The sequence below is a fragment of the Trachinotus anak genome, unplaced genomic scaffold (assembly GCF_046630095.1).
Source record: "Trachinotus anak isolate AG129_WGS33_773 ecotype Australia unplaced genomic scaffold, CSIRO_AGI_Tana_v1 ptg000032l, whole genome shotgun sequence".
Classification (NCBI taxonomy): Eukaryota; Metazoa; Chordata; class Actinopteri; order Carangiformes; family Carangidae; genus Trachinotus; species Trachinotus anak.
The window spans coordinates 23648240-23669686 of NW_027273883.1; the positions used below are offsets into that span (position 1 = coordinate 23648240).

The following is a 21447-nucleotide window of genomic DNA, read 5'->3' on the forward strand; positions in this document are numbered from 1 at the left end:
AGGACTGGACATCCCACAATGCATCGCGGTACTACTGTTTCTCGATTTCATCCACACATGGCTGCTGGACAAACCAGTGCCTGCTAATATTTTTGTTGTTTAAATTAACTCAACAGCTTTTTTGAAGTGTGTTTGGTCTTTTACTAAACTACCAAATGAAAGTTAAAGTCCTGTCGAGGAACCCGGATGACTATGTCCGGGAAACAAAGCTAGATATTCAGCGTGGTAAGTGATAAACTCTGAAGTTGGAGAGGCTAAACACTGTTTGCTAGCAGGTTGTTAGCTACTCTGTTTAACAAACAGCGGCTGTAACACACGGATGAACGAAGTCTACTGGATAATGACACTCAAAGCATCAAGTTTACGCTGTGACGTTAAACTATCTGTCGTTGTCTGTTAGCTGAGATATGGTTAGGAACATAGTATATAGTAAACATTTCAAATGATTAAACTAACTGTTGCAACATTAAAACCCATAAAGGTCACTGAATGAGAATTGTGAGTTAGCCTACAGCATGTGTGTAGATCATGTAAGACATATAAAATGAGTAAAAAGTAAATTAAATGCATGTATGAATTGCTACAAAGAAATATCTCCACAATCAAAATAAATACGATTTTTACAACTCTAAAACAGATTTTCACAACAGGGAATATCTAACTTCAAAACAGTGTGTGGAAGTCATCTTGATATGGAAAACTAACTATGGACATACAAAATTTAGTCCCCAGAAACTATGACCCAACACTGCACCCGTTTGAGGTGAGCAGAGAGTACACCCGGGCTCTGAATGCCACTAAGCTGGAGAGGGTGTTTGCCAAGCCTTTCCTGGCCTCCCTGGACGGACACAGGGATGGTGTGAACTGCATGGCCAAGCAAACCAAGAGCCTCTCCACCTTGTTGTCTGGTTCCTGTGATGGAGAGGTAACCATGTGCTGAAGTGTAGATTTGTCACTTTTGAGAATTCAATTTGTTGTGATTTGGAGTGTTGCATTGTAAACACAACACTGACTGGATGATCGATTTGATCCTCAGGTGAAAGTGTGGGATCTGACCAAACATGAATGTGTCCGCACGCTCCAAGCACATGAAGGGTTTGTTCGGGGAATGGTTGTCCGCTATTGTGGAACTTCCTTCTTTACGGTGACTGCTGCCCTCCACAACACCAGAGAAAAGCTCTCAGAATTACATTTTCTTTTTAACTTTTGTTTTACACCCTGGCTTGCTGTCTGTGACAGGTTGGTGATGACAAAACAATCAAGCAGTGGAAAATGGAGGCTCCAGGTTACAGAGAGGAAGAGGAGCCACTCAACACTATTTTAGGGAAGGTATGAGCAATGGGCATCTGATTATCGAGGACAGTTGTAGTTACATCATCATACATCAGTGAAGTCTAATTTTTACCTTGTTAAAAATGTTTGTCCCTTGTAGACTGTGTTCACAGGACTGGACCATCACCAGAACGAGGGTGTGTTTGCAACATGTGGCCAGCAGGTGGACATCTGGGATGAGCAGAGGAGTAGCCCAGTCCGCTCTTTCACCTGGGGCGTAGACAGCTTCAGCTCTGTCCGCTTCAACCCTGTGGAGGTAAGACACCATGCGTCCACCACCCTCAGGCAGGTCTCACACTGAAATAAAGAACAGGAGTTACCTATAACCATATCTCCATGTTCAAACTCACACCAATGTGTTTACCGTCAGACTTCAAATGGTTTGTGTCTTTCCTCAGACTGAACTTCTAGCAAGCTGTGCCTCCGACAGAAGTATAGTGCTGTATGACATGAGAGAATCTGCACCACTCAAAAAGGTGGGGGTCCATCTTTAAGTTGATTCATAAATGTTCTCTTCTCGCTCTCCTTTTCTTCACAAGGAAATGACGTGATGTAAAGCTACTGTATGTTTTGGGTTTTCTTATTAGGTTATCATGACAATGAGGAGCAACACATTATGCTGGAACCCTATGGAAGCATATTACTTCACATGCTCAAATGAGGACTACAAGTGAGTCTAAGAAGGAAATCACTGGATTGATTCCCATTAAAGTATTTTTATTGGAACAATATAATGTAGTTCTGTTTGAAAAGAGCCAAGATTTCACCTTAGGCAGACTTTCTACACAAGTTATTTTGTTTACGCTGGTTACATTAAGCATTTATATTCTAATCTTGTGATGTTTTTGAACTGTGTCATCAAAAGGGCTAATTTTTGTGTCTCATTAGCCTCTACACATATGACATGAGGCGCCTGGACCGGCCAATCACAGTGCACATGGACCATGTCTCTGCAGTGCTGGACGTTGACTACTCTCCCACTGGAAAAGAGTTTGTATCTGCCAGTTTTGACAAGACCATCCGCATCTTCCCCAAGGACGGTGGCCACAGCAGGTCAGTAACACCAGGCAAAGAAGACTGTAGTAGTCACTGCTTTATAGTTTCACTGTGACACTGTTACTGGTCTGAGGTCATGAACCATTTCTGTTCTGTTCAATAAGGCCCAGCCGAGTCAGCAGTGCAAGTTTTCTTTTTAATATAGCTGATGGTATTTATTTGTAATTTTGCTTCTGAGGACTATGAGGTAAATCTACTTAACTCTTTAATAACTCATAATCAGGACATGTTGATTAGATCATATCTTAATCTTAAGTGATTCACTAAGATTTGAACTGAAAGTATTACATGTTAATACTTACCACGCTGTCAAACATCAAAATTATGAAGGTCAAAAGTTTATTAACTATTGAGAACAAACTAAATGTGTTTTAGCTGATGGCACTAATCAGGGTTTTTCACTGATCTGATTCTGCATTAAATAACCAATTCAATTTTATTTTTAGTTTATTTGTATAGCACCAAATCAATAATTCAAGACACTGCACAGGGTAAGATCAGGATTTCACAATGTTATAGTGAGAAGCGCAGCAGTTCCCACAATGAGCAAGTGCTTGGCGACGGTAGAGAGGAAAAAATTCCTTTTAGCAGGAAGGAGCGTCTAACAGGACCACACTCAGGGGGGGCAGCCGTCTGTCTTGACTGGTTGGGTTGAGAGGGGTGGGGGCGGGGGTGCAGGTACGACCCAGGTGTAACTAATAACATTTAACAACTGCATTCAGTTTAGGTGAGCCAGTACCAGAGCCATGGTACTGTCCACAGTGGTTCACAGGAAAGACTAACTGGGGCCATAGTTACCCATCATTAGTTATTAGCAACGCCTGGGCTTTACCTGCCATCAGCTGTATACACTGTTGATTGTTATAGTGAAAATAATAATATTGATACCTATAGGTCTAATGGTATTATCAATAATAACAGAACCACCAATAATAATGAATATTTTATTAATACTAATAATAGAGAGTGAACCCTATTGGACCACAGCCTGTATATTTTGTATGTGATATGACTGTTTGTATGACCTTAATAGCAGAAGAGATTTTGACATGTTCCAGTTGGAAAAGCACACGTGTTAATAATACCATTAATGATGTTTGAATTCTTTTTTTAGGGTTATTGCGCATGCTGGCTCGCAGTAACACCGTCATGGCTTTCTCTGCCTCTTAAACAGAACTGAGCCATTGTTAATGTTATTCGTAACACCTGTGCTTTTCCTATCATGAGTACTCAGAATGTCTGCCATCTGTTGGTTGGCACAGCTGATAATAGTAGCTAGTTGCCAAAGCTAATGTGTTTGTGCTTGTTTTGATTGACCTTCTCAACCCAAAACACAAAACACATAACCATTGTTTGGTTGCTATGTGACGTAATTGTACATGGAGTAATTGTTTATACACTTCTCAAGCTCCAGAACAAACATCCACAGTTGTGTTACAGTGGCTGGGGCATGTTGTTGGACAGACTCACAGCATGGGTAGGTCAGGGCTTAGAGTGCTACATAAATATCAAGTGTTGTAGGAACAGTTGAAACTGGAACTTGACTGTAAGTATGAATATGTTTTTTTTTTTTTTTTTTTAGTAAATGGGGTAAAATAAAGAGAACGGCTGACAATGGCCTCTCTGTCTTACTTGGATTCCAAAAATCACAACCCACCACTGAAGTGACTGATAAAATCACATGAAGTCCAGAGGTTCAGATGACGGAGGCCTTTATTACTTTATTCTATTACAGAATAACGCCCTGACAGGGTGTGTAGAGAGATGTCTCCATTTGCATGCAGGTTTTCATATGTTTGTGGGTATGTGTGTGGTTTCTGGAAGGAGGAGAAATAAACAACCTAAGAATAATATAGCGCAAAGTATTACCTAAATAACGGCTGGATTAACTCATCTTAAATATGAACATGAAATTACACCAAATGTACTTTATTACACAATGTACACAACAGTAAAGCAAAGGCCTTCACACCTAAACTCAATTGGTCTCAGAAAATTCACGAAACTCAGAGAAAAGAAATAGTTCCAACTTCGATACCTGGAGGGTTGGAACGTACCACTCTGCGAGGGGTGGCGCAGAATAGTCCGACTGGTACTGGCCTTTTTAAAATAGGGTCCATAGACATTTTTCACAGCAGACGCTTTGACTTGGTGATGGTGGGTAAAGCACAGGTGTTGCTCATACCTGTAATGATGGCAGGTATGATGGGTAGCCCCAGTTACTAGCCTCACCACTGAGTGGACAGGTGGCTCTGGTACTGGCTCACCTGAATTGAATTCAGTCGTTAAATGTTATTAATTACACCTGGGCCGTACCTGCACCATGGAAAAGGTCTGTAATGTGTTTGTTAAAAAAACAAAAACAAACCTTAAGTAAACCTGGTCACTGAACAAGAAAACTGGCGTGTTAAAATACAGTACACCATGTTATAATAGTCAGTTTTTTTAACCTTGACCATGATTGTGCCATAACCTTAACCATGTGTTTATTACTGTAACTATGATGACAGAGGTCCTCTAACCATAACAAAGTAGTCAAACACGGGTCACCTGTATGTTTCCTGTTTCCTACCAACAGTCGGCGTCGGTTCTTTAAACCATGATTGCAGTTGTTTCCTAGCCTTAACAAAGTAGTAATTTTAACCAAACTGTGATCTTACCCTAAACCTTTATTAGTTATTGTGCCCAAACTTAACCAAACCTTTACCATAGCGCTGTCACATTTGAAAACAGTTAGATTTTTGCGGCAGTGTTTTATAACACCTTTAGAAAGCACAGAATAACGATGCTGTTCTGACGACCGGGGCATCAGATCAGAAAACATTTGTATATGTCCCTCTAGAAGACACGGACAAACAACTTATCTTGTCGTTTAATTCAGAGGATTTGATGGTTGTGGCTGGCTGGAGTACGTGATGACATAAGTTTTATTTCTAAGCAAACCAGTGCTTTGATGGCCTCAGTCTAACACACAGCATGATGAGTGCTGTAGTATCAGTATGGCTATTGGAAGCCCTGTGTATTATACCACTGAAGTCTATATGTGCTTGTTTTAGTCCTTTTCCTAACAGCTAACAGAGGTGTTGTATTTCCTGATTTTCTTTGTTATTTTTCTTTTTTGATTCTAGGGAAGTCTACCACACCAAACGCATGCAGCACGTTATCTGCATTAAGTGGTCGGCAGACAACAAGTACATCCTGAGCGGCTCTGACGAAATGAACATCCGGCTGTGGAAAGCCAACGCAGCTGAGAAACTAGGAGTGGTGAGTTTTCTCTTTATCATTCCTGCTTTCATGATTTCATACTAAAAGCAGCTTGCTCCTCATTGGTGGTTTCTTGATGATTCCTCATAACAATTTCTGCAACCAATCAATAGCTGTGTTTTCCTCTGCTGTCAGCCACACTGTACACTGTAGCTCTCTCCAGTGTATTACCTGATTTTGTTTTATGAGTTAGCTGCGTTTTTCGACACAGCCGTGGCCCCGTGCCCATCTCAGCAGGGTGAGAGTGGGTGACAATGCCAGGAGCTACTGCACTACTGTTGCCAAATGCCCTGATAGATGCTGACTTAGGGTAGAATCACTCTCAATAAGTACAATGTACCAATTGGCACAGCAGCTCTTGTGGCAGGTGGGAGTCCAAAAAACTCAAAGGCCTGTGCAGTTGTTTGACAAACCACTGACAAAAGGTTCAGATGAAAGACTGCATGCTTTTTCAGACACATCTCCACTGACTTTTAATATCTGTGTTAGTGAGTGCCCAATGTATTGTATTAGATAATATAGGCTGTGTGAGCAGAACTGATGGCCTTAATCATATATTATGCTCAACTGTCAAATAACGCTCCAGTTAAATGCTGGGAAGTGTTCCAGTGCCCCAAATCCCAGTTATGGCTCAGTAATAAAGATCAGTGGCATCTCGTGTGCCATCTCCAGCAGCCATCTTTCATTCCTAATCGGATTCACTCTTGCTTATTCTCTTAATGCAGCTTCAGAGTGGAAAATTGGCCCGCTTTTGGCACTTGTTTTACTGTCACTGTGTAAGAGAAGATTTATTCGCGAGCTTTGCACTTAAAGAGATCAGACAAGGGCTGCTCCTATCAGCAGTTTAAATCGGCCAATCACTTAAAGCGGGCTACTCTGAACATAATGAAGCATTAACAATCAAGTTGTACTGGGAGGGTCTTTAATTATCGAGAAATGCTGAAATGCTGAATCAAGGCTTCGTCCGTGTCTTAGGGCATCACAGTGAACTGATGGGGGACCTCTCTGTCAGCTGCTGCACATCACTCATTTCTTAAATCAAAACTTTGCACTTTGACTCCAGTGGACTAACATGTTGAATCAACCAGCTCTTATTTATTTTCAGTTGGTTTAAGTTGATTTAATCTGTTCTGTAAACACTGACTCATCAGTACCAGTTTATTTAAGGTGGAAAAGCCAACTGGACCTTTTTGAAACATTTAAATTGATTAACATTGACATGCTGTGCTCTCAGTATAGAAGAATAGATTAGAATAGAGGTTAAGAATACATGAATAAATGAAGGTTTTTCCAGACTGATAAAATAACTTATGAAGCAGGGATCAGGGAAGCATTTTGGTTTTATTATAAATGGGATCTTTATTTCATCTCTTCTTTACTGACACCAGAGAAAATGATGACATTGCTGAAACACAGAAGTCAGAGAGGGTAACACCCTGTTTACACAGGCAGTAGTGACAGCAGTGCAGCAACAACAGTTCACGTCTCCATCAGTGTCTACAGAGGACGCATTCAGCCACAGTGCTACTGTGTGGTCACCTGCAATGTGGCAGCATTCAGAGCCAGTACCCAGTCACTGTACTTACATGTGGAGACGCTGAATAAAATAGACCTGAAGTCTGAAGAAATACTGTAGGTTATGCTTCTGTGTGTCAAGAAAGAGTGAAACAGACGCCTGTGTTTACAGCTGCATTGATTCAAATAGAAGATGATTCAAACTCATAAAAAAAGCATCCTGTGTGAACAGGAGTGTGAGACAGATGATCCCACATCCTTAACACAAACCTGCAAAAAAGAGAAAAAGAATGTGAACAGAAGATTATGTCCCAAACCTAAACCATCATCTATAAAAACTGTGACCTATGGCACTTTACATACAGCTTTTCTGTGCAATAAGGGATTATTACTCATGTTTCAGCTGCTTTTACTTTTGGTTTTACCTTCAGATAAAATGGTTTGAGTAATCTAAGAAAACTGTTAACTGCTTGTTAACAACCTGATTTACTGTTTGCTTGTGATCCTTGTCCAAAGGGTCCAAGGGCAAAAAATCTATGGCATAATTCTGATCCTACAGAGCAAGCATCTGAAGTACATTTAAAGTAAAAGTGACAGCGATGCCTCCTCCTGATGTAGGCCGCCCTGTTTGTGGCTGCATGTTGCCTCACAGCCCTGCCTGCAGTCTGTCAGGTCTGCTTCACCTACAGCTGAATCACCTGCTCACGCTTACTTTTTTCTCTCATGCAGACCTGCACTGCAGAGGGGACATGTTGGTTCTGTTGCTGGATTATAGTTACTGCTGGCACCTTGTTGTAGCCCAGTCAACTTTGGATAGAAAAGATGACAGAGTAGATTCACCTGTTCACTTTTCCAGTGATTTCCACATGCTCTCATGCAGCAGCTTTAAACCTTTTTTGTCACCATGGTGTGTACGAGCACCTCTGAAAGTAACGCCTCTCTTGCATCACTGATTCTATAAGCTTCACTAAACAAAACAGAATCACAGTGAAATGTGTTCCTCTGCTGTCTCATATCCATTTGGTTGAGATTATACAAACACTGTGTTTAGCAGGCTAACTATGTGTGTATCCAGGGGAATTAGTTTAGTCCAACAGGATCAGCATCTAACAGATCCAACAAATTGAATCTGAAACAAATCATTGCTTTTAATTAGAATAAAAGCCTTTGAGGAGGCGGCCGCAGCCAAGACGAGTCCGAGTGGCTGGTGGTTTTTATGAGAGATGGAGAGGGAGGGAGTTTGTTGAGCTAGTGTCTTCACTTTTTAACAGACATTGATTCAGTTTTGAATGAGGACATTGTCAAGCTAAAGTTACTGCTTATTGTACTGGCCAACATTTTATGATGTGAAACGCCACACAGCAACTGTCAGTGTTTAACAAAACGCCACGTGAGCTGAAGGCAAACCACTTGTTTTTAAACATGTATGTGCTTAAGATGCAACAGTAAAATAATATAATTGGATGAATTACGTTGTCAGCAACAAACTCCATATTTACAGTTTTGTTCTGGAAATGCTCATCATTACAAGACATTTAAGAAAACATCTCAGATAACACTTATCTCACCATGGCAACTAAAGACGCTATAAATGATATAATTCACACTCATGCTACAGGTATAAAGACAACTTTACAAGTAATGTGCCTGTTTGTTTGTTTAGATATTAGCTTTTGCATTGCAGCAGCCACTCTTTCTGGGGTGTATACACTTTTGATCTTGAAAATACAATTATACATAATCACAGTACTCCTCACCACACAACAATACATATAACACAATACACAACACATAACAACGCACATAACATTAACAGCTGACTCAATTTAATAAAACAAACACAGATATGTAAATATCAGTGTGTGCCTGTGCTGAGGTCACTGACTCGTATTCAGGAGGATACAGTGCAGAGTCAGTACAGGTCATATTCTCTGGCCTGTTCTGGTCTTCAGCAGAAGCCTTAGACTGTTCACAGTTTGTCTTTTATTCGGATGTCTTTAACGATATGTCCATGACTGTTGTCTCAGAAACAATATTTTTGGAAATACACTTGTTTTTTTTTCTTGCCAAGAGTTATGAAAATATTGATACACTCTCATTTCTGCATGGAAAATATGAAGCTACAGCCAGCAGTCTGTTAGCTTAGCACAAGTACTTGAACCTGGGGGAAGCCACTAGCCTGTGGCTCTGTCCAAAAGTAATAAAAATCTGCCTGCTGGCACTTCTTAAACTCACTGATGCTTATATCTTGTTTGTTTAATCTGTACAAAATCAAAGTGTAAAAACAACAAGTTTGCAGCATAATGTGTGGTGTGAGCCAGGCTATTTCTTGGCCAGAGCCAGTGTGTGTCTCCCAAAAATGTAACTACACGCTGGGGCTGTGGAGATACCGAGTGGAGGCCACACGTACTGTGATTGGTCAGTTAGTGACTTTGATATGGAAGAGCAACGGTCATTGCTTCCTTTTAACAAACTAGTTGACAACACAGTCTCATCACAAGGTCCGTTTAGCTACATGATGTGATCATGTGATCAGCTGATGAAATTTTCCCACTTGTCAAGCAAGACCTTTAAATCTCAATTTTTAAGGCAGCGTGAATGAGAGTGCTGTAGTTTTTAATCCAAACCACAATCTTTTCAAATAGTTTTAGTTTTAGTTAGTATAGTTGTAGTTGCCTAAATCTAATCAAACCATAACAATGGCAGCTCAGAAAACTGTCACACACGTCATTATTGTAATTGCAGACAGGAGTGTCAGGAAAAAAATGTTCCTTATGGGTCACATTGGAACTATTTTGCTGTTTAGTGTGGAAATCGGGTGCTGAGAATAATGTCACTGGAACACTTCAGTTGTACCAGGATACTGTTTGCTCCACTCCTTGTCTCATTTATTTTCTCTTCACAACATTGTCTTTTTCTTCTCATCACTTTGTCTTGTTCTGTCTTTCGGTCCACTCTCCTCTTTTCCCTCTTTATTTTTCCATAATCCTCTTTTTCTTTATTTCACGTCATCTCATCTTCCTCTCTGGTGTCATGCAGCTGAGCCCCAGAGAGAGGGAGGCCACCAACTACAGTCAGAAGTTGAAGGAGAAGTTCCAGCACCACCCACAGATCCGGCGCATCGCTCACCACCGACATCTACCCAAGAACATCTACCACCAGACCAAAGAGCTGAGGATTATGAAAGAGGCTCGCCGTAGGAAGTACGTATTCATCGTTTTCCCCTTTCACCAGTACTTAGCTGTTGCTAGGGGCTGAGCCTGCTGCTTTAGCTATAGGAGATGGCATGAAGTTCCCTCTATGTCCATGTAGAGGTGATGTAGACTTGGGCAGCTGCCAGGATAGGTCTGACCTATGTAGTCACACCAGCCTCATGGAAAATCTCACAGATGGCACTGCCCCCCTATGACATGGTCTCAATAGGCCGTACATACGCATGTGCTGCTTGTATGGTGGATTGATTGTCCCAGTTTGCCGTGTCGTCCAGTGATACATAGCTCAGTCTGAGGCTCTTTTTTGTAATCACTGGCAGGATTGTGATATGTCAGATGTGCGTTTGGACCTGTGAATGATTTACCATCTATGCTTTATGCATTATTTTCAGGGTACATTAGTGCGGTGGGTGACGTAGATGTTAGGTCAATAGTCTCATATTCAGTCTGTTCCTCCCCTCCTCCTTTCTGTTTGCTGATCTCTCCCTCCCTCCCCCCACCTCCATCCTTTCCTGAATATTCTCACTAGCACATTGAGTAATTCATGGCTCTTCTTTGTTTTTTTAGGGAGAGGAATGTCCGCAAGCACAGCAGACCAGGAGCTGTTCCTGTGGTGTCCGAGAAGGAGAAGCATGTTGTCACTGTGGTGAAATAAACAGTGGACGCAGCAGGAGACGAGGTGGAGCCCAAAATCACACTCATATGGGACTTCAGACTGCTCTAACTCAAGAATAAAAATCGCTGCAACTTGTTAACTGTGGGAAGGACTTTCATTTAACAAGTTGTGCATCATCTAAAGTACAAGGACACAGACTGTAAATGCATACGAAAACAATAAATGTTGTAAAGCCTTCATTTTCTGCCACTAAGGAAAAGATCAACAGATGCTTTTTCACTCTCATGATTCCTTTTAGTCAGGGTTTGGATTAACTTCCAGTTTGAGTGACTGATCACATGTTTTTATTTTCCATCACAGGATCCAAGACCACAACAACTTAAGAAATAACAGACAGAGTAAACTGATCCAATGTTTACAGAATAGGCCTTTGACTTAGAATCTATTTCCATCGTATCTGCAGCAATTAATGTTCGTCATGTTTAATGTAGGTTTAGATATATTTTTTATGCATAAAGTTCAGGAAATGTGCTACAGTTCATTATTAAAACTAATGCTTAAAACAAACCAGGTTGTATAATGTGTTGTCCGATCACATCTAAAGGCAGAAGTGCATGAATGTGGGTTAAAAAGCCTGTTGTCATAACCTCCTCCTGCCTCTGTCCACGATCATTCTCCAACACATCTGAGTCTTTTGTAGTTTCACTGCAATAAATTGTACAAATGGGGCTAACGGCAACACAGTTTGCAACAGTCACCATGATGCAGTCTCTCATGGTGTTGCACACAAAAAGTGACAAAGCCCTTCTTACTTTCTGCTGCACACTCAGTTACAAGAATTGTCAATGTTAGACGATCCTTTGTGTTTCTTAAAGTGTACTGAGGCCTGAGGAAACACTTTGAAAATGTATATATTTCTGCAATAGGCTGATTTCAATTGTTTTTAAAATGCAGGGACAATTTTAAGATTTAGCTCCAGCCGTTGTGCATTAAATACTGAGGTTTTCAGAATAACCAGACGTTTTGGTTTCCTCTCAGTTTTGGAAGAGCTGATTCCCTACTCTCGATCTGTACACATTTGACCAACCCCGTTTGCTGATTTGTATTTATAATAAACCTCCAAACTAATGTTCTGCTGTGAAAATGTCATTTGGAAAGAATCACGATCTGAATCATTCAAACTTAGCACCATCTTCCCTCTTGTGGTTGAGAGTGTTGCAGCAGATCACGGCGCTGGTGCTAATTTACTTACAACCTTAATGAGGTAGAGGCTCTATCCTCTTAATATTGTCCTTCAAATCCTATCAACACTGCAGCCTGAGACAGAGCAAGCGCCGACTTTGGAAAGCTGGGGATCAAGTGGAAGGGCATATTGCTGTGACACAAGTTGGAGTTGAAGTCACCTCATGAGTGGTGAAAAGATGATGGTGTAATCAGAGACTGATGGATGATTAGAGCTGCTGAAAAAGTCTGTTTTAAATTCAGCCTTTCTGTCTTTTTCTGTGAGCCCATGACTCCGGTTATTTATTTGAAATAGGGCTGCAACTAATGAATATTTTCATTATAAATTAATCTACTAATTGTTTCCTCAATTAACTGATCAGTCTATAAAATGTAAAAATAGTCAGAGGTGTCTAGTTTCCAAAGCCCAGTGTGGTCCACAGTCATTAAACCCTAATCCTAAAATATTCATTTTTACTTTAAGAAAATCAGAAAATATTCACATAATAAAAGCTAGAGACAGTGAATTTGTGTACTTAAAAAAACTACTTCATAACTTTGGCAGTCAAGTAAAGATTAGTATTTTCCTCTCAGTGAAGAGCATCTCCCCCGCTGCCGGGCTTGTGTAACTGTTTGAGCTTCATTTTCCTCCATCATCACAGAGTTCCTCACATCAGCTGGAAACGCAGCCGGTGTGTTGTACAGTGCGAGCGCACAAAACGCGCGCTGAGGGGACCACGGCCGCACCTGCAGCTACAGTCACCGTCACTAGCCACACTCTGTATCGAGCTCATGATCTGGTTATGAAATATGCACGATGCTGTTCCTGCTCGCAGAGCTGCTCCTCCAGTCCGTGTTTTCGCGGCTGCTGTCTGCCTGCTGTCAATGAACACCCGGCGCGTCCTCTCGGCTTTATTCTCCTACGTGCTTCCATCGCTCCGCCTCTTCTTCCTATCTGGGCTTTTTCCCCCCTCCTCTCTCTCTCTCTCTCTCTCTCCCTCTCTCACTCTTTCTCTCTCTCACTCTCATTGCATCCATTTTTGTGCATTTAAGAAATCTCCAAGAATTACCAACCTGGAGGAAAGCGAGCCAACAGGAGCGACAGAGGAGGGTTAAGGACTGCAAACGAAAACAAACAGGGACGGAGCGGGCATCTTTTATTCCAACATGCGAGTGAAACCTTTCTGAAGAATGGCAGCGATGGGTTAGACAGGATTTAACATGACTGCAAAATAAAAGGCAAGAGTTGGTTTTTTTTTTTTTAATCCTCTGTGTTTTTCTACTTTTTATCCCTGGATGGATGGAGGCTTGTGTTTGGAGTACCTTGAAGGTTGTAGCCCGCAGCCTGTGCACTCATGCTTCTTTTAAGGGCATCTGTTTCTAAGCTTGAGTGTTTTCTATTTCAGAAAATGTCATGTGTAAATTTGGCGTCTCAGCCTGCAACAGCTTGGATGCTGCTGTTCGCAGGCAGCGCTCAGGCTGCAGCGTACATGATAACCCTGTCATGAGCCTTTAATAGCTGACGATGGAGCCTCTAATGAATATTTTTGACGCTTATTTCTGCAGCACGGTGTAATATGTGCATGACACCCCTAACCGAGGTGTCATGCCGTGTGTAAGCCACGGTGCCCCCAGCAAGCCCGAGCGCCAATTTGAATTTTGACCGCATGAAATGTAAGGGGGGGGGGGGGGGGGTATCGCCCAGAATGCCGCTGGTTGATGGTGCTTTTCTCGTTTTATAGCCACTGTGTGTAAAAGATGTCTGCTCCACACGGGCCCCGGGGCGGCCCTGGCCCTGCTGCTGCCACCGCTGCTGCTGCCTCAGCGGCCGGCGCCATGCCGGAGATGCCGGACCTCAGCCACCTCACCGAGGAGGAGAGAAAGATCATCCTCGGTGTCATGGACCGACAGAAGAAGGAGGAAGCGAAGGAACAGTCGATGTTAAAGTAAGAAAAAGGCGGAGATGGCGGGAGCTGCTGAAAAACGCCGGGTGTTTATGGGTCGTTATTACAGGGTGAATTTCTATAACCGTCTCTGTGTGATACTGGTGGGTCATGTTGCCTCCTGACATCCAAGCCAGAGCTTTAACAGTCGGCTCCTAGCCGACAGGACCAAGGTGAGATGACTGTTCCCCTCACCTGGTCATCATCTCTGGACTCCCCCTTAAGAAAATACTACAGTTTAATGGCTGAGTATGATTTTATAATGCGGCATACACTCCAGCCTCTGTCCCCCCGTACTTTGTTGTAGCTACAGCTGTACTATAATGGGCTGGGCTAGCAGCAGCGGGCGCCATTTTCACGTAAAAAGCACGCCAAATTGCTTAACCTTTCCCCACGAACGTCACCGAGATTACACAATATGACACTGGAAAGATCATTTAAGGTGTCCTCTGTGGCGGTGGCGCAAGCGGGGTGTGTGTGATTTCAACGTTAAAGTCTCGGTACATCCTGCCCCCCCCCCCCCGCTCCTCTTGTGTACAGATGTCGCTCGGAGCTGTTTCAGCACCACGGCGCTGTCCACTGTAGGGTTTTAGTTTTTAAGGTGGACCGGAGAGTTTCCGCCGTCATCCCTTTAACCTTTAACTGCATGAGCTATAACTCTGCTTTATGGGGGGGGGGGGGGGGGTGCTACACCCTGTCGACTTGCCCTCGTTATAAAAAACACGCTAAGTTGATGTATTGTTAATTTAAAAAATGGTTTGACCTTCTTTGGGAAGCCAGGCTAGTGAGGAGTGAGAGATTTCGGTGTGGTGGCCTTAAATGTTAAAATCCTGTTGATTTTCTTCTAGTTTTCCTTCTTCAATGAAAAGGATGCACATGTTTGCATGCTCACAAGCCAAGAGATATTGTGTTTTGACTATTTCATTTGAATGCAGCATAAATATTGGGCTACATTGCAGGTGATGTGTAAATACATCCATATTTCTGCAAGAGATGTGTGGCTGGTGTACTGGTGCTGCAGCCTCCCAGCATGTGCCAGTGCCTTTAGTGTGAGGCGTGTGTGCCACTATCACTGGGAGCTTTTTAGAGGCATTAGAGCTGTTGTTTTCCATCATCAGGTAAAGGCAGCATTCCTAATGGAGGGAAAGTTGTGCAATCCCTATGCTGCTGCATGATAAACATGACTCATGTACTCCAAGACACGGCTACCTCAGCCGCTGCGGTGCATGCTGTGTGATTCATCCAGGCCTTTTCTGCCTTCCCTTCCCTTACACTGCCCCCCACCCCCATCCCCTTCTCCCCAATAGCTGAGTGTTTTTCCTATTTCTCTTTCTCTGAGGTAAAGGGGATTGTCAGTTTTAGTCACTCTTAGTCTCACAGTGATGTCAAAGCCTTGTCATGACTGAGCATGGGCAGAAGAGGCTGTTCTGTGCTGGGGACATGACTGACTGACTGTCTCACCATAATGTTAAGTAACTCTGATTGCAGGCCACATAAGCTGACAACATACAAGACGCTGCCAGAACAAAGAGGCGTTTGTGTGGGTCACTGGCATCCTCATTTGCTTGAGATTTCCAGTATGGCCTCTCTCCTGCACACACTGGTTAACTGGGGTTTTAGCTCACCAGCGTGGCCATACATAACATCTGACAAAAGACGTGGGGTTAATACCAAGGGCTGGCTGCCACCATTTCACTGTTTGCTTCGACAGTCTGATTAGACCTCCTGACCCCTTTGTGGCCTAATAGTAAAGTCTCTTTCAGCTTTTCATACAGCAAAACCATATTGATTTGGTTTTAATGTGCTCTGTCTATACATACAAGGTGACTCATCATGAGTCATCAAAACAGTAAATCCCCACTTTCTTTACCTATGAATCACATAAGCATAACATATCCTGAAGCAGCATTAATTTGCTCAGCCCTGGCATAGGTACAACTGCAGCGGATTAACTTGTCATTGGATGTTTCGCAGCATTTCCAGCAGTGTCGGAAACAAACACCCACACTGCAACATCCAACCCTATAGCCTGTGCATCTGCGCTGTCACGGCCCAATCCCACAGCGGCTTGGAGGGCTGTTTGGGAAAGTGGCAGTTTGAACACCGAAGTGTGTAATCTAACAGAGGGAATCCTGGGAGGATGGAGGGATGGAGAAGAGAGAGGGAGAGAGAGAAGCCTCCAGCTGCAGGGCTTGCCAACTTGCTGTCATCTCACTGGAGGTGCTACAGAGAGCGTGGATGGAAATCCAGCGCTGCTGACTCGCATGTAATTAGCTACTCTCTCTTAGGCTGCTCATTCTTAGCAGGCTTGTGTATGTGTGTGTCTGCATGTAGAAAATGTGCCGCACCACTGAGAAGTCGATTTCTTGAAGTCCATGAGGCGGCGCTCATTCTTAGATTTCTCTCCTAGAAAGGAGCTCAGAGCCACAGCCAAAAAAAGTTCAGAATCTTAACATTTCTACTCACAAAAACAGGCTTCCCATGCACCAGTGAGTCCCTGAGCAGTACAGCAATGATGGTTATGGGACCCCACCCCCTCCCATCCAGACACTGTGTATCCTGCAGGCAAGCATCAGCTGCCTGCAATGGGGTGACCCACAGAATGCCTGGGGCTCCACTTCTCCTTTCTCCCTGCTCCAGTCCTCCAGGGCCGCTTGCTGGTTTTGCTTGGTGGTTAGGAAGGGAAAGTGTAGGAGGGTCAGGTGGGGGTAGCGATGTTCTCCAACCTAACTCTGACTTTTCACATTTCTTCCTAATATCGCTTTGTCGTTGTTTCTATTTCTCTTGCCCCAAATAGCAGTACCTGTATTACATGTGTATTATATATAGGTATGAGCTGATATCTGAGCGTAAAGACACACACAGAAAGCTGGTTAAACTGTGACCATTACAACACTAACAGACTGACATATTTTGCTTTCTTTGCACTTTAAAGACTACATAACTAGCATCCCAGTAAGTATCCCAGTCCCCCCTTCTTGCCTCTGACAGTGGATCAGGGGACTGTGTCATTCTCTCTGGGACCTTGTTTGACAGTGCTAATTATACTGGCTGTCTTGTATGTGGGACTTCCACTGAGATACAGTGAGTCCAGGGCTCTGAGGTGTCTGCTGGCATACAGAATGTATATTATATTCAGTGTAATTGTATCATGGCAGTGTGGTGATATTGTAAATGGACGATTGTTGAAGGGGTTGGCTGCATGTTGTGATAATTGCTGTTACCAAGAACAATAAACTGTAGAAATAGGGACAACTCCAGCACTTCAGTATTGCACTTGCATTGACTTGGGGGACTTGGGAGAGACAGATAAAAAAAGGTCATAATCAAATCATCAAAGCGTCAGAGGCTGAGGTGTCCTGACTTTTAGTCCATAATATAGGTCAAGCTCTAAAAACACTTTATCCTACAATTCCCACAATGCAACTTGAAAGCAGTTCTCTTTTAGACCCCACCATATCTGGTAAAACCTCATGACTTTTCAAACTTGCCACCCACAGTTTGTCATCACCTTCCTGTTAAACATCAACTTGTAGTCTATAGGACCAAGCTGAGGTAACTAACCCTGATGACATCATCAGGGTTATTTCTCAGGTTTTTGAAAACACCTTCCAGAGTCACAGGCTGAGAGACAAGTTCACTCATCTTGATATGTAACATTGGTGAAGCACCTCTTTAGTTTCAGCCATATTGCTCAGCCCTTATTTTCAATGTCATGCTGTCGTTATGTATACTGTTACACTGTAACAGTAATAATGGTACTACATATAATAGTACTTACACCTTAATTGTTTACACTATTACACTTTATGTGCACCAGGAGGTAACAGTGATGAGAGAGACATTCATTATTGGATCTGAACCTGAGTCTTATTTTAGAGATAATAATTTCAGATCAGCTGGTGTGTTCTGAGGTGTGTATGTTGGCTGATCCATTGTTTCTCGGTTGTTTCCATGAGTTGGAAAACAAGTGTCATGTTCCTGGTTAGAATGTAAAGCGGCTATGGCCAGAGGTATGGGGGTTGGTGTGTGTGTGTGTGTGTGTGTTTGTGTGTGTGTGTGTGTGTGTTCAACATGAAGAGCATTGACCTAGAATTAGCTTTGATTGATCACATCCCATTTCCTTTTTCTCTTACTCCCTCCCACCTCCCACCCCACAGCACACATGCACACTCACACACCTCGCCCCCCCCATCCTGGTCATTTATCTGATAGTGCTAGAGAGCTGAGTGTACCAGCTGGGGTCAGAGCTACAGAGAGGCCCTGTGTCCCTGGAGGCTGTAGAGTCTCTGCCCCTCTAAGAGAGTTGCAGTGGTGGTGTGCTGCATACACATGTTGCAGAGGTTAAAGCAGCTGATCATATCTATCACAACGCCCTCCCTTTAAAGTAAACTTGACAGTTATTTAGCACTGAACAGACAGAAGTAAGTGGCGGATTATCTGGTCTCCACAAGTGACCAGAAACCAAGAAAAACATTAACCAAACACAAATTCAGTGACCACAACCCAGCCAGTGAAACTTGTGGACACAGACCAAACCTGGCAACCCAGAGAAAACACACTGTGTCAGTTCTGCAAACAAGAGCTAGAGGCAGAGCAACACTTCCTGGTACACCGTGGTCTGTATAAAAAATGAAAAGCATTATTTTTTACCAAAATCAAATCAAATCAAATGCCAATAATAAAAACAAAGAAACAAACAATTATTTGGAAAAAACTGACACTGTCATGGAAGCAGCAGAATATAAGAAAACCATTGAAAGAATACTTAAAACTGCACTGAGCTCCTTCACAATGTGATTTTATCTGTGTTACATAACACAATGTAAAATATGTTGTTTAGTGTATGGTGTTACAGAGCATGTGTATTGTAGTAATATAGTGTTTTTCCTTTTACAGTCTAAATCATTATACCGGTACTTACATTATGGACCTTGTAAAACCTGCCGCTGTACTAAGTTCTGTTCGTGCCAATAAAGCAAATTTGAATTAACAAAAAACAGAGGCAGGGGGAGAGAGAAAAAGAGAGAGAGACCTATGGTTGTGAAATGAGGCGAGGTAATGCTCAGAATCTTCCCACTGGACAGTATACAGTATACTCTCTCTCTCTCTCTCTCTCTCACTCTCTCTCGCTGCCTTTCTCTCGTTCCCTTAGTTCACTCACCCATGCTCACTCGCCTTCCCATGCAAAGAGCAGATTCTGTCATGAGCGTTGTAGAGTCTCCCATCCCCCATCACTTTCCCCAAGGGAAAGAGAGAGAGAGAGAGAGAGAGAGAGAGAGAAGGAAGAGTGGATGCTGTCTTGACTCTATAAAGCAGAACGCACGCCAGATGAATACATCATCATGCTAATTAAAGTAACAATGTGTTTTGGTTATGGAAGGTTGGCATGCTGTCAAGTAGTTTGGCTTAGCTGGACAGGAAATCTGGTTAGAACACAAGTGCCATCATTAAAATGAAATATACAATAATGTATAAAATATTTTCAAGTTTCTGTGCTATCCCTCTACCTTTTTTTTTTTTTTTTTTTTACATTTCAGCCATTAACCTACTGTATCTGTCAAACTGCCTCTAGCCCTGTACTTGCATGTGCTCTTTTCTCTCTACATTTGCCTTTCATTGCCTTTCATCCTATATACAGTACCTTCCCAGTTGGCCAAAGTGTCTGAATTTAGACTACAGATTTTCCTCACAGTCACAAATTAACCCCTGAAAAATATACTTTGCCATATATACACTTTAATTGCTAATTGCACCACTGTGTCCATGACTTAGTTGTGAGACTGAACCAAAGCAGCTATGATGTGAGCAAAAAAACAAAAAACCAAACAATAGGCTGAAAGATGCTCTGTAGAGTGGAGACAAACTGCAGAGGTGGATGATAATTCTCTGTGGTCACTTTTGACCTATTGTTACCATATAAATGTTTATTAATGAGGCTTTAGACAGTTGGACCGTGTAGTTTGTCAAACTATTCTACTCAGTCAGAAGTAAACCGTTCATGTTTGGGACTATTTTCATCTGAGGATTAATATAAATTTGTGCAGTATTTAGAGCACATGTATGTGGCTTTACAACATGTCATTATGTCACCCAGTGGCTTGATGTGTTTGATGATGTACAGTAAGTGTATGGCCCACCAGAAAAGACCTTTGCTACACAGGCAATACTTGGTAGTAGGATCATTTCATTGTTGGCTTTAGTCTTTTCATAGGATGTGATGTTGAAGAAAAATACAGAATATTAACTTGTTTTATGGTCTGACTCACTTACAAGGTTTAGGCTGAGAAATGAAAGGAGAGGACACTTGAGGCTAAGCTATGAAGGGATAGGAAAGGAGAACAGAGGGCAGGGTGAGAGGAAAGTGTAGGACAGGCTAGCATAGGAGAGAAGAGAGGAAATGAGAAGGGACGAGGGGGCGAGAGGAGAAGAGAGGACAGGAAAGGAGAAGAGAACATCAGAGAGAAAATGAGAGGAGAGACAGTGACGTCTGAGATGCTATCAGGTCTCGTTGCTGATATGACAGCCTTAGTCCCCATTGACAGAGCAATCAGCCTTCCATCTCCCATAGCCTGCTATTCTCCTGTGTGGCACAGCACAGCATCGGGCTCTATTGTCTTTCAGGGCTTTGTTCTAAATAACATCTGCATTCGTCAGCATAGGTTTTATTCTCTTCTGAGCTCTTATCCCTCAAGCAAAGTTTGAAGGGATTTTCCTGCCCCTGGCTGCGCAATTTGAAATGCCCTTGGTGAAACCTGACAGTGGGAAAATGTTTTAGTATGAGAATGTGGTAACTGGCACAAGGGATGTTGTTTATTTATAGAACTGTATAATAGGCCTACAGTGTTACAACACAGCACAGGAAGATTACTTTTCACTACATTTGCTAACTAATTAGCTGACAGTATCCCGAGCTGTAATGTTTTGATAACTGACAGTATTTAAGCACTTAGTGTGTGAGTGGTAAAATCATAAGCTGATACCTAATATAATAAGGGCACCAGTTCAAATCCCAGGATCAGAATGCATTGTGTTTACCCAAGCTCACATGTGTAAATGTGTTTGAAGAACTTGATGTAATGTATCACTTTCTTCAGGATTGATAAGTGAATTAAAAAGTACTTGACTGCAACATTAGCAATATTAGCAACTAGTGATCCTGACTGAATTAGAACGGAACCCAACTACAGATCCACTACTAGCACATCTGGCCTGTTATTACATAAGCCTCCTAGCATGTGGTGAAAGAGGAACCTAAATGAGACCAACGCAGTGCAAGAGAAATTCA

General features: G+C 42.4%; 2 protein-coding genes across 8 annotated transcripts in view; both read left to right on the plus strand.

The window, feature by feature from the left end:
• The first annotated feature begins 23 nt into the window (after positions 1-23).
• Positions 24-11562, plus strand: dcaf13 (ddb1 and cul4 associated factor 13). Its single transcript, XM_071469986.1, has 11 exons — positions 24-225; positions 726-925; positions 1037-1144; positions 1240-1329; positions 1433-1588; positions 1731-1808; positions 1920-2002; positions 2221-2385; positions 5517-5652; positions 10207-10370; positions 10947-11562. Exons 1-11 carry the CDS (start codon positions 156-158, stop codon positions 11032-11034), a joined length of 1338 nt encoding a protein of 445 aa, XP_071326087.1. The 5' UTR covers positions 24-155; the 3' UTR covers positions 11035-11562.
• Positions 11563-13188: 1626 nt separating this feature from the next.
• Positions 13189-21447, plus strand: part of rims2a (regulating synaptic membrane exocytosis 2a) — a 142089-nt gene continuing 133830 nt past the window's right edge. For 4 of the 7 annotated variants that reach the window (XM_071468909.1, XM_071468921.1, XM_071468912.1 and 1 more), the window contains exons 1-2: positions 13192-13455; positions 13959-14162. In XM_071468909.1, coding sequence (XP_071325010.1) covers positions 13975-14162 — 188 coding nt within the window. In that variant the 5' untranslated portion in view covers positions 13192-13455; positions 13959-13974. Of the gene's footprint in view, positions 13456-13958; positions 14163-21447 lie in introns of all 7 variants that reach the window. The other 3 variants (XM_071468920.1, XM_071468910.1, XM_071468913.1) reach the window with 3 other exon arrangements.